Source organism: Lipotes vexillifer, unplaced genomic scaffold (genome assembly GCF_000442215.2).
Source record: "Lipotes vexillifer unplaced genomic scaffold, Lipotes_vexillifer_v1.1 scaffold597, whole genome shotgun sequence".
NCBI classification, from domain to species: domain Eukaryota; kingdom Metazoa; phylum Chordata; class Mammalia; order Artiodactyla; family Lipotidae; genus Lipotes; species Lipotes vexillifer.
Window position 1 is genome coordinate 1287661 of NW_006797597.1, and position 12335 is coordinate 1299995.

Sequence of the window (12335 nt, forward strand, 5' to 3'; positions counted from 1 at the left end):
AAGGGTACAAATTTCCAGTTATAAGATGAATCAGTTTCTGGGGATGTTATGTAAGGTAATGTTCTGTACGTGAATATAGTTAACAATACTGTATTGTATATTTGAATGTTGTCTAAGAGAGATTTTAAAAGTTCTCTCCTCACAAACACACACAAAATTGTAACTATGAAGTAATTGCTGTATTAACTAACCTTATTGTTGTAATCAGTTTGTAACATATGCCTGTATAAAATCATTACATCATAACCTTAAACTTACAGAACGTTATATGTCAATTATATCTCTAAAGTTAGAAGAAGAAAAAAAAAAAGTGACTCTAGTAGTAATAAATTTTTGGTTTTAATAAAATGTAAGTTTAAAAAACCCAAGGTAATTTTGCTATGTGAGCCATCACTATCTGAACCCGGAAATCAAAATGACTTGATTTTGTGATAACACCGGGAAAAAGATAAACCTTGCTAGCTACACTTGCTATCGAATGTCGGAAGTCAAACAGATTTAGATAGTAACAAATACATATCTTCCTACATAATAATATCTCTAAACAAAGAGAGTAAACATCTGACCTTTGACTATTTCATCTACCTCTCTAGAAGTGTGTATGTGTAAGAGAGAAATTCTCTTTGGAAAAACTGATTATTATTTTGTATGAGTATCACTTTATATTTAGACACATAAAGTGGTATTTATGATAAAATATAATGCAGAATGAGTGTTTTAATAGCACAGGAAGAGCAGTTTACACTAAATTTTTTATACTGCATGGTCTCTATTGTATAAGAAAACAGTGCCTATTAAAAAGACTGGAAAGAAATATACCTAAATGTAACCAGGATTGAGTAATAATTTTTCTATGCCTATAATCTTCTCTACATGTAAATTTTTCATACTGTTTTCTTATTTCATTTGCAGTCAGGAAAATATACAATACTGATTTTACTACAACATGATAAGTACTGTAATAGAGATATTAAAAGTTTGATATTGGTACCAGAGTACCAATTCTTTTGAGAAGTTCAAGTCAAGTTCTGGAAGGGAAGATGCTTCAAATACAGCCTAATATAATACAGCAACAGTTGATCAGAAAGAGGATATATTGTACTTGCAAATGCCAGAAAGTGAGAACATGCATGCGCCTCTAGGGGAATTTAAACAGTTCCATAAGACTAGAATACAGGCTGCAATAATGGTAGGAGAAGCTGGACCGGATAAGTCTACATACACGTTGGGGCCAGATGCTATACAAAGTAGTTTCTAGAATGAAGAAAATCGAAACCTAGCCATCCTAGGCTAAGATGTTTCATTGCTTAATTTCAATACTAAGTCAGTCCTGACCTATAACAATCGTATTTCCTTTAAATACTTAAAACTACTTTTTCTCCTTTAAAATTAAATCAGAGACTGAAATTTCTTGACTATGGCCGGGGAGAGGCTGGCAAACCCACTCCTCAGTAAACAACTATAACAAAGAGCACAATCATCAAACACAACCATTTCAGGGCTCAAACCTAGGCAAACACATTGCAAAGTGTTCATTCATGAAAACCAGCTAAATCTTAGCTAACAACAGTGGGGATCTGTGGTGTCTTTGCCTGAAGCCACTCTCATTATCCCCACCCTTTGCTCAGTTGGTATGGAAGTTCTTTGAGGACAGGGCTGGCTGTGAGAAACAGCAACTTCCCTGCTGGAAGGAGTTAACAGGATTTAGAGCAGAGGGTGAAAAACCCACAGAACAATGTCAGTAAAAGTAACAAAATGGTAAGAAACAAACAGGGCAAGTCAGCAGCTATGCTAGCTTCAGGCTGCAGTTTTGGTCGGCCAGAGCTGTAGACTGGAAGACTGGTCAGAAATTTAGAAATTCCAGAAATATCCTGGAAATGAGAGAGGCACAGAAGGGCTAGATAAGCTTTCCACATAGCCTTGGCTGACTGGGAGGCTAAATGAACATGCACGGGAGACCCACGAGGGCCTGATGGAAAGCAAAAAGTGAGGCAGACTTGGAAACTGCCTGAATTTTAAATGTACTCCCAAATCAACACAAATCCACTGGCAGAGGGTGGGAGCCTTACAGGCTGGAGAGGTGTTTGAGCACAACCTCTGACCTATCATTGACCCCTAATCTGTGCAGACAAAATAATAGTAATGTACAACTACCAGGGAAACAGTAATGTACAAACTACCAGGGAAACAGACCCCACAGATTAAGTGCAGGGAGATTACTAAAAACCACTACCACCACCACCACCCTCTGTGGGGAAAAATCCAAAACAAAAGTTTCTATAACTTCAAAAATATATTGGACAGTTTTCAACAAAAAATTATGAGACATGCAGAGAAAAACAGGAAAGTGTAGTCCATATTCAAGAAAAAGAGCAGTAAATAGATTCTGAGTGAGCCCAAATGTTGTATTTAGCAAAGACCTCAAATCAGCTATTATAAAAATGTTCAAATTCAAAGAAACCACGTTCAAATTCAAAGAAAGCACGTTCAAAAGAGTAAAAGGAAAATATGACAATGACTTAACAAACAAGGTAATCTCAACAATGAAACAGAGACTATAAAAAAGAACGATATAGAAATTCTAGGGTTCACGTTTTCCATATGTACCTGTTTTTGATAGCACTGTTAACTATGTAATTTCTTATGCTGGTCAATATTTTAAAAATATTTAAGAATGTTCGTAACACCTGAGTTATAAGATGTTTAGTAACTCATTATGCTTTGTAAGCTTTGTAGTAACCTTTGAATAAAGGTAAAGATCTTTTCCTACAGAACTAATCAAAGGTATATTAATTTTTGAATGAAACTGCTTATACCTAACTAAATAATATTTCAACATGGTATAAAATCAAAGTAACCAAAGGTAATGTTATGTTGATATCTACAGGTTTGGAAATGTTTTAAGAGGTTAATTTAATTTTATTTCCATGGTTAGCCTGCAGTGTCTATTAGGAATGTTTCTAGAATTATTCGAGCTTAACATTTTCAAGAGAGTAATACAATATTATTTGATTCCACAAATTTATTCTGGTACTAAGGTATATAAATAATTTTAATACTATTAATAATTAATTGGATTATAATACATACACAATGAAATATTATTTAGCCATAAAAAAATGGGAACTCCTGCCATTTGCAACAACATGGATGGACCTTGAGGTCACTGCACTAAGTAAGTCAGACACGAAAAGACAAATACAGTATGATCTTACTTCTATGTAGAGTCAAAAAAAAAAAGTCAAACTCACAGAAACAAAATCAGATTTGTGACTTGTCAGATCACAAATTTAGGGATTGGGTGAAAGGTACTTCCAATTATAGATAAATAAGTTCTGGAGATGTAATATCCAGCATGGTAACTATAGTTAACAATACTGTATTGTATATTTGAAAATTGCTAAAAGTTCTCATAAGGAAAAAAAATGGTAGTTAGGTGAGGTGAGGGATGGTTAACTAAACTTACTGTGGTAATCATTTCACAATATATACATATATTAAATCACTTTGTTGTATGTGTTAAACAGTGTTACATGTCAATTATATCTCAGTAAAACTGGGAAAATACTCATGTACTTATTAAATAAAATTTATGCCTATATGCATATATATATATATATATATATATTACCAGCAGGCAGATTTTTATATTGAAAATAAAATAATGGGAATTGGTTTTATTAATAATCTTCCATTAATTCCTTATTTGTGATTTGTCAGTGGATAGAGACTTTAAATTTAATTTCATTGGATTTCACTGTTTTGATTCTTTGTATTACCATAAAATGTAACATTTAATGAATGATTCTCTCTCATTTTTAGTGAGAACAATCAATGTTATGGAACTACTAGTTTCCCAGATATCCCTTAAAATTTTATGCTACTTTCCTACCTAATAATATTACAAATTTACATTTCTCAGACTAACAGACTACCAGAGAAGCAAGCAAAATGCCCACTACTTGGTGTAAACAATTACACTATTTTACATTATTAACACAGCTATCCCAGATAATGTTAATAACCTAAGTAGAAAAGTATACTTACTCAGTTATAAATTCAGGGTTTGTAAAGCTGAGGTTGGTTAAATGACCTTCAAGTTTAGAAGATTCATGTGTATTTAAGGCTGGAGTGGTCTTAGTGGCGAGTACAGCTCTTTTTTCATCTTTTTCAAGTGCTTTTCTCTTCCCACCATTTTGGAAATATTCTCTGCATATACTACAAGACAAAATAAAGTTATATTTTAAAACAATAGGTATGAATATAAAATAAAATGGGAAAATATTAACCTTTATTAATTAAAATGGGAAATTTTCAAATTATAGTGTCCTATTTTTAGAATGTCACATAGAGGTAAGTTCGAGCACCTGTAGCATTTTCAAATTTTTAAAATTACCATACAACAAAGCATGATCATAGATTATGTTTAAAAGTGTTTTTTCAGAAGTACAATGTACCTGTATGTTTTGCTGAACTTTATTCTTAGCTAAAACATAAGTTCCTCCAGAAAAGCTTAGATAACTGTTATTCAGTGACAGAATCCAAAAAGAATACTAGTCACAGTTAACTCTGAGCCAGCTCTGCTGGTAGTAGACAGTTGTTTTTCAGATCCCTCCTGGTTTATAAAAACAAAGTCACACATATATACACTAATATGTATAAAACAGATAACTAATGAGAACCTGCTGTATAGCACAGGGAACTCTATTTAGTGCTCTGTGTTGACCTAAATGGGAAGGAAATCCAAAAAAGCAAGATATATGTATATATATGGCTGATTCACTTCACTGTACAGTAGAAACTACCACAACATTGTAAAACAACTATACCAATAAAAAATATATATGTATATATACGTATAGTTATCACACAAAAGAGAAGCTCCATTAAACTATATCTAATTGCTGTTAAAAAAAAAAAGTCACAAAATCAGGTTGCCAACATATTAAGAATCATGCTATTTGCTCTGAAAGAAGAGCATAAAAATCTGGTTAAGGTAAAAAATGGTATCATATTATAAAGGTATACATTCAGAGAGAACAAAGGTTTGAACATAATAGTGATTTTTATAACACTAGGAAATTATTCCTGTCCATCAAGAGACCACTACTGCTTGTCCCAATTTTTATAATATAAATGGATATTAAAATGCAGATTTTTCAAGATGTATTATTTCAAACTCATTTAGTTTAGCCCATATCAGGTTGTTATCCGTAATTGGAAACTGATGACTGGCATTAATATTAAACAGTTTTCTTCATACCTAATACAATTTTAGGGTGAAAATAGTAGGGTGCCATGCCTGGGTATGTAATAGGACAATAAACATGAACCACAGAATCAACTCAAAACACTTACTAGCTATTAAAGACAAGAAACTTAAAGGAAGAAAGACTGGTATGATCTGCCTCTGGCCCTTGAGCTTACAATATGACAGGAGATACATACTTAGACAATTAACTGATATACTTATCAAAACTTAAAGTGAATATAAATGTAAACTAAACAAATTTTCTTTATTTTTAGATTCTTAAACCACGTTATTATTCCATATAGCTCATACTCTGAACAAGCTAGACTATTTTTCTCCATAGACACTGCTTGGTGCAGTTTCAAAAACACATGGCTAGAGAAGAACTGAAAAATGAATTTAAAACTGATTTCAGGGCTTCCCTGGTGGCGCAGTGGTTGAGAGTCTGCCTGCCAATGCAGGGGACACGGGTTCGTGCCCCGGTCCGGGAGGATCCCACATGCCGCTGAGTGGCTGGGCCCGTGAGCCATGGCCGCTGAGCCTGCGCGTCCAGAGCCTGTGCTCTACAACGGGAGAGGCCACAACAGCGAGAGGCCCGCGTACCGCAAAAAAAAAAAAAAAAAAAAAAAAAAAAAAAACTGATTTCAGCAAGTAGAACTATGGCGTCTAACAAAACAATGCCCATTTCTCCTCACACTTAAAGGATGTTATTAGTTCAAGTTCAGTTTGTCTAAGTATCTATTAAAGACTTCTTTAACTTATCCTATGGAGATTTAATTTTAACTCAAATTATATACAGGAGTTGAAACTCATTTATCATTAATCAAACATTTATTAAGTACCTATCATGTGCCAGACACATAGGTAATGGAAAAACAAATTGAAGAAGGAAGGCATTGCCGCCCTCAAGGAGCTCAGACTAGTGAAGGAGACAAATAATTGTATATTGGGTTGGCCAAAAAGTTTGTTTGGGTTTCCAAAAGAAATTTTTGGCCAACCCAACAGTAAAGAAACTACAATTGATAAATACCTAACGCCCAATCTAAAATCAGTAGTATAAGCTGATTTTAGGAAGATAAGTAGGAATAAGTCAGGCTAGGAAGAATGTTAGTTAAGGAGGAAAGTGCTTTCCTGGCAGAGAGAACAGCATGAGCAAAGACATGGAAGAGAAAAGCATCATGGATCCCGCAGAGATAGACATCAGTTCAAGGCATGTCAAATTTAAACTGCCAGGCAGAAAATGGATGGATGGATTCATAAGTGAAAAGGCCCTAAGGCCAACACACATATAGAGAGGAATGACAGCCACATGACACTGGAGAAGTAAGCAAACTTCAGATCATGCAAGACTGACAGGCCTATTTAGGAATGTGGCCTTTTTCAGAAATCTAATCTAATGACAGAAATGGTTTAGTGGTTTCTTAGAGTGGGGGGTGAGCTGACTACAGAGGTATACACTAGAGCTTTTTAGAGTCGTGGAAAAGTTCTGTATCTAGACAGTGGTGATGGTTACACAAGTGTAAACAACTGTCATTACTCACTGAACTGTACACTAGAATGGGTATATTTTATTGAATATTAATTAAACCTCAGTAAGGTTGATTGAAAAATATAGCCTGAATCACCTTGGAATTAATACTAAAAATAATACCTTTATCATATAATATTTCACTAAGGCATGAAACACAAGGGTAAAGAGATTACTTACCTTTCTATTAGGTGGAACCACAAAGAGCTGCTGATATTCAGTAGTTCTTGACCCACAAAAATTGCAATTTTACATGGTTCGATCTCAATGTTACCTAGACATTTGACTGCAAAATACTTAGAGGGCTAGAATTCCAGATACTCATAGGATAATAACCACCATCTAAACCCCAATCTCCCTAAAAAACTTCCAAAAAATACACAAATCATTAGGAAGAGCAAATAAAAGCACACACAGTTCACACCTATGACATAACTAGGAAACAGGAATAGCACCTTATTTTACATGTAATTGGGGAAATAAAAATCTGAGGCCAACTGAGTTGGCTTTGGAGTTACCCGAAGTACAGAGTCAGATGAGGACTGTGTAAGAGAGGAAGGTATGATGGGGTCTTAGAGGTGGCACAGAAATATCGATAATACCAGCTAAGGTTCACCACAGAGAGAGTCCAACTCTGAATGGAGAGATCTTAAGACTTATGGGACATAGTGAAACAAAGCATTAGGCACAGGAAGACCAAAAGGAAGAAGTTTGGAAAGTATATGGGAAGGGCTGTCACCAAAGGTGAGAGCTCTGTGAAGATATTATTTCTGAGGGAGAAAGGAAGCACCTTGAAAAAAGGGGGTATCTCTGGAGGTGTGTTGATAAAGGGAAAGAATGAAGCAATTAAGAATAAAGAGCATACTGACATAAGTTAAACCTATTAAAAATTCATAAATCAGCTAAAAGAGGACAATATTTATTAAAGGAACTCCACTTTCATATCTGTAGCAATCAAGCAAGGATCTCTGGAATTAAGAAACAAAGCAAGCACCCAAACCTCTACCTATACCTCTATATACAGTCTAACATAAAAGACAAAACACATAAAAGAAATGTCCAATGAATCCAGCAATCGTACAAGTTTCTATTAGAAGGGAAGAGAACGATATCAAAACTTTTCAGTGGATGAAAATTCTCATAAACACAGAAAATAACTGCTATAAAAGAGAAGAAAATTGTAACATTAACACTTCAATATTAATTATATATAATTAAGCAATGTAGGTATGAAAAAAAACATTTCAAACTTGAAATTAAATAGAAAACTGAGGATAAAGAACTACATAGATATTCCATGAATATGGATAGGAAGACTCAATACTGTCACTATGTCAGCTCTTCCCAAATTGATTTATACATTCAACACAATCCCAATCAAAAGCAGAGCAAAATATCTTATAGATAAAACAAATGGATTCTAAAGTGTACATGGATAAGCAAAGGACCCAGAATAGCCAACACAATATTGAGGGAGATGAACAAAGTTGGAGGACTGACACCATCTGATTTTAAGACTTAATATAAAGCTATAACTGTACTATTACTATTAGTAATCAAGGACAGTATGTTGTAGGCATAACAAGACAAACAGATCAATGGAACAGAAGAGAGAGCCCAGATATAGATCCATGTAAATGCATTCAACTGATCTCTGACAAAGGAGCAGTGGAGTAATACAGTGGAGTAACGACAGTCTTTTCAACAAATAGTGCTGGAACAACTGGATATCGACATGCCAAAAAATGAACCCTGACACAGACATTACACTCTTCACAAAAATTAACTCCAAATGGATCACAGACCTAAGTGTAAAACACAAAACTCTAAAACTCTTAAGAGAGTTTTATAAATTTTTAGGAGAAAATCTAGATGACCTTGGGTGTTATATCTAAAAAGTCATTGCCAAATCTAAGTCACAATCCTTAAAAAAAAATTGAGAAGCTAGACTTAATTAAAATAAAAAACTTCTGCTGTGCAAAAGACAATGTCAATAGAATGAGAAAACAAGCCATAGACTAGGAGAAAATATTTTCAAAAGATCTATCTGATAAAAGACTTATCCAAAATATATGAAGGACCCTCAAAACTCAACATTACGAAAACAAACAACCTGAATAAAAAATGGGCAAAAGACCTAACAGACACCTCACTAAAGAAGGTACAGATATCAAATAAGCATAAGAAAAAGAAGCTCCATATCACATGTCACTGGGGAAATGCAAATTAAAATAGCAAGGAGATACTACTACACATTATTAGAATGACCGAAAACCAGAACACTAACACCACCAAACGCTGGTGTGGAGCAACAAGAACTCTCATTCACTGCTAGTGGGAATGCAAAATGGTATAGTCACTTTGGAAGACAGTTAGGTAATTTCCCACAAAACTAAATATACTCTTCCCATATAATCTAGCAATCAAGTTTCATGGTATTTCCAAAAAGAGTTGAACACTTACTTCCACACAACAAGCTGCACATGGATGTTTACAGCAGTTTTTTTAAAAACAGATTTATTAATTTATTTATTATTTATTTATTTATTTTTGACTGCTTTGAGTCTTAGTTGCGGCACACAGGGTCTTCATTGAGGCATGTGGGATCTTTCGTTGTGCCACACAGGCTTCTCCCTAGTTGTGGCATTTGGGTTTTCTCTCTCTAGTGTGGCGCACGGGCTCCAGAGAGCATGGGCTCTGTTGTTTGTGACACGCAGCCTCTCTAGTTTTGAGGCACTCGAGCTCAATAGTTGTGGGGCGCAGGTTTAGTTGCCCCGTGGCACGTGGGATCTTAGTTCCCTGACCAGGGATCGAATCTGCATCCCCTGCATTGTAAGGTGGATTCTTTCTCACTGGACCACCAGGGAAGTCTCTACAGCAGTTTTGTTCATAACTGTCAAAATGTGGAAGCAACCAAGATATCCTTCAGTAGCTGAAAGGATAAACAAGCTTTGGTCCATCTAGACGATGGAATATTATTCACCACTAAAAAGAAATAAGCTATCAAGCCAAGAAAGACATGGTGGAACCTTAAATGCACATTATTAAGTGAAAGATGTCAATATGAAAAGGTTAAATACCGTTATTCCACCTACATACATTCTAGAAAAGGCAGAACTATGGAGACGGTAAAAAAGTCAGTGGTTGCTGGGTGCAGGGGGATGTTGGGGGGAGAAGGAGTTAACAGTTGGAGCACAGAGGATTTTTAGAGCAGTGAAACTGTTCTGTATGATACTATAATGGTGGATACTTGTCATTATATATTTGTCAAAACACATAAAATATATAATAAAAGTGAACCCTAAGGTAAACTATGGACTTTGGATTCTAATGATGTGTCGGTGTGGGTTCATCAACTGTAACAAAGGTAGCACTATAGATGGATGTTGATTGTGATGTGACTGCCCATGTGTGGGGTCAGGGTGTATGGGAACTACCTGTATTTTCTGCTTAATTTTGCTGTGAACCTAAAACTGCTCTAAAAAAATAATGACTATTTGAAAGAAAAAAAAAAAAAGAACACAGAATAGATCATGTGCCTCTTGATGCAGTACCCTGAGAAGGATACAATATCACCTATGTGATATTCTTGCTAATAATATGCTTAACTTGAATCTAATCACAAAGAAACAACCATACAAATCTAAACTGAGAGACAGTCTGTAAAACTTTGACTTTACAAAATGTCCATGTCATAAAAGACTGAGAATTTTCCTAGATTAAAGAAGACCAAAGAGGGATAACAACTAAGTGCAATGATACACACTGAAGGATTCAGGAGCAAAAGTCTTGTTATTTCTGCAACTGACTTTCAAATGGTTCAACAGAAAGTGAAGGGAAAAGGCGAGGGGGGTGTGGGGGGGAGAAAAAGGGGAAACGATACAAAATGAGACTAAAATAGAGCAACATTTTTTTTTTCAAAACTGAAGGAAAGAAAGTGTGAGTCAAGGATTTTATATCTAGCCAAGTTATGCAACTTGTAACAAAACTACAGAAGAATAGCTTTGGGTATGTAAGAACTCACAGAATGTCACAGTTGCAAGATTATTAAAGCATGAACTTCATCTATGAGATGACTGGGAAATGTTGAAGAAGAGGCTGGTAGAGAATAAAAAGCATTAAATGAATTAAAAAAGGATACTTTATCATGCTGAAGACCACAATTCCCAGTGAAGCCATGTACTATGTATCATAGCAGCCATCCTTACAAAGCAGAAACTCCATGAGATGCATGGAGAAACACGCAAAACTAAAAACAGGGAACTTTAACACACCACTCTCAATCAAGTAAATGAACAATAAGTAAGGTTACAGAAGCCCTAGAGAGCACAATAAGGTTTATCTTATCACTGCAGAACAAACTTCACTCTATTCTTTTTCAAGTGCACATGGAATATTCACAAAAATTACCATATACATGTATTAGGTCACAAATAAAACTACAGTAAGAGCCATAGGAAAAATAATACAGACAAAATCATCCAATCTCAATGCAATAAGGCTAGAACTAATAACAAAGTAAAACAAAAAATTCATTTCACCTGCAAATTTTTTTAAAAGTTAAATAACTCTGGAGTCAAAGTACTAATAAAAATCACAGAACTTCTAAAAAACAATAACAAAACCACCACAAGTCAGAATCTAAGAAATGCACTAAAATAGTGACCTGAGGAAAATTCAGACCTTTAATATTTATATCAATACAAATGAAAGAATCAAAATAAATAAAATAAATATCCAACTCAAAGGATTAGGGGAAAAAAGTAAACAAACAAAAAAAAGGGAGTAAGATATTAATGTTAGGAAAAAACAGAACCAACAAATAAATACATAAACTGGTTCTTTAATTTGCATAACTTTATACAAATAAAGCTGAAAACTTAGATGAAACAGATAATTTTTCTAGGTAAGTATATTAAATATAGGATATAAGAATATAGGAAAATTTATTAAACTTGACTCTTGATTACTGGTAGAATTAATAACTGCAGTTAATTTTGCAGTTAAATTGCAAAATTTAAACAAAACCAAAATTCATAGATGAAATAAGAGAAAGTTATCAAAGAGTTGCTTCACCAAAAAGCATCAGTATCCACTGAGGAATTCTACCAAGGCTTCAAAAACCAGATAACCCCTGTATTTATCAAGCTTTTAATTTTCTGTAACTTAGGATGTTCTGACATCTGGGAGGACCTTACAGACCCAGGGAGAAACTGCCTCTCCCAAGGCTAGCTAATTCCTAAAGATAATAAACAACTTACTTGGGAGTGCGCCTCTCATAGTTGTAACTATGGGTTGCAACCCAACCATTTCCTTTATTTAACTCTCACACAAGTCCATGTCTCCCATACCCTAAATTAACTCAGGTCCAGGTACCAGACAGTTAGGGACAGCTCCCATGTTCCAAAGCCCAAATTATTCAAACTAGCCAGTCCTATACTGTTTACCCTGCTTTGCCTTTCCCATGTAAACCATATAAAGGATCAGGTCTATTTTTTCCCCTCACTCCTGCTTCTGCCTCCTGACCAAATGTGGTGCTTCCCTGTGTGACATGGC

The 12335-nt window shown here is 34.7% G+C and overlaps 1 protein-coding gene across 1 annotated transcript in view; it reads right to left on the reverse strand.

Annotated features, from left to right (window-relative positions):
* Positions 1 to 12335, reverse strand: part of SAMTOR (S-adenosylmethionine sensor upstream of mTORC1) — a 91853-nt gene that overhangs the window by 56432 nt on the left and 23086 nt on the right. The window contains exon 3 of the mRNA XM_007469740.1: positions 4048 to 4218. Within this exon, the coding sequence (XP_007469802.1) occupies positions 4048 to 4218 (171 nt within the window). The remainder of the gene's footprint in view (positions 1 to 4047; positions 4219 to 12335) is intronic.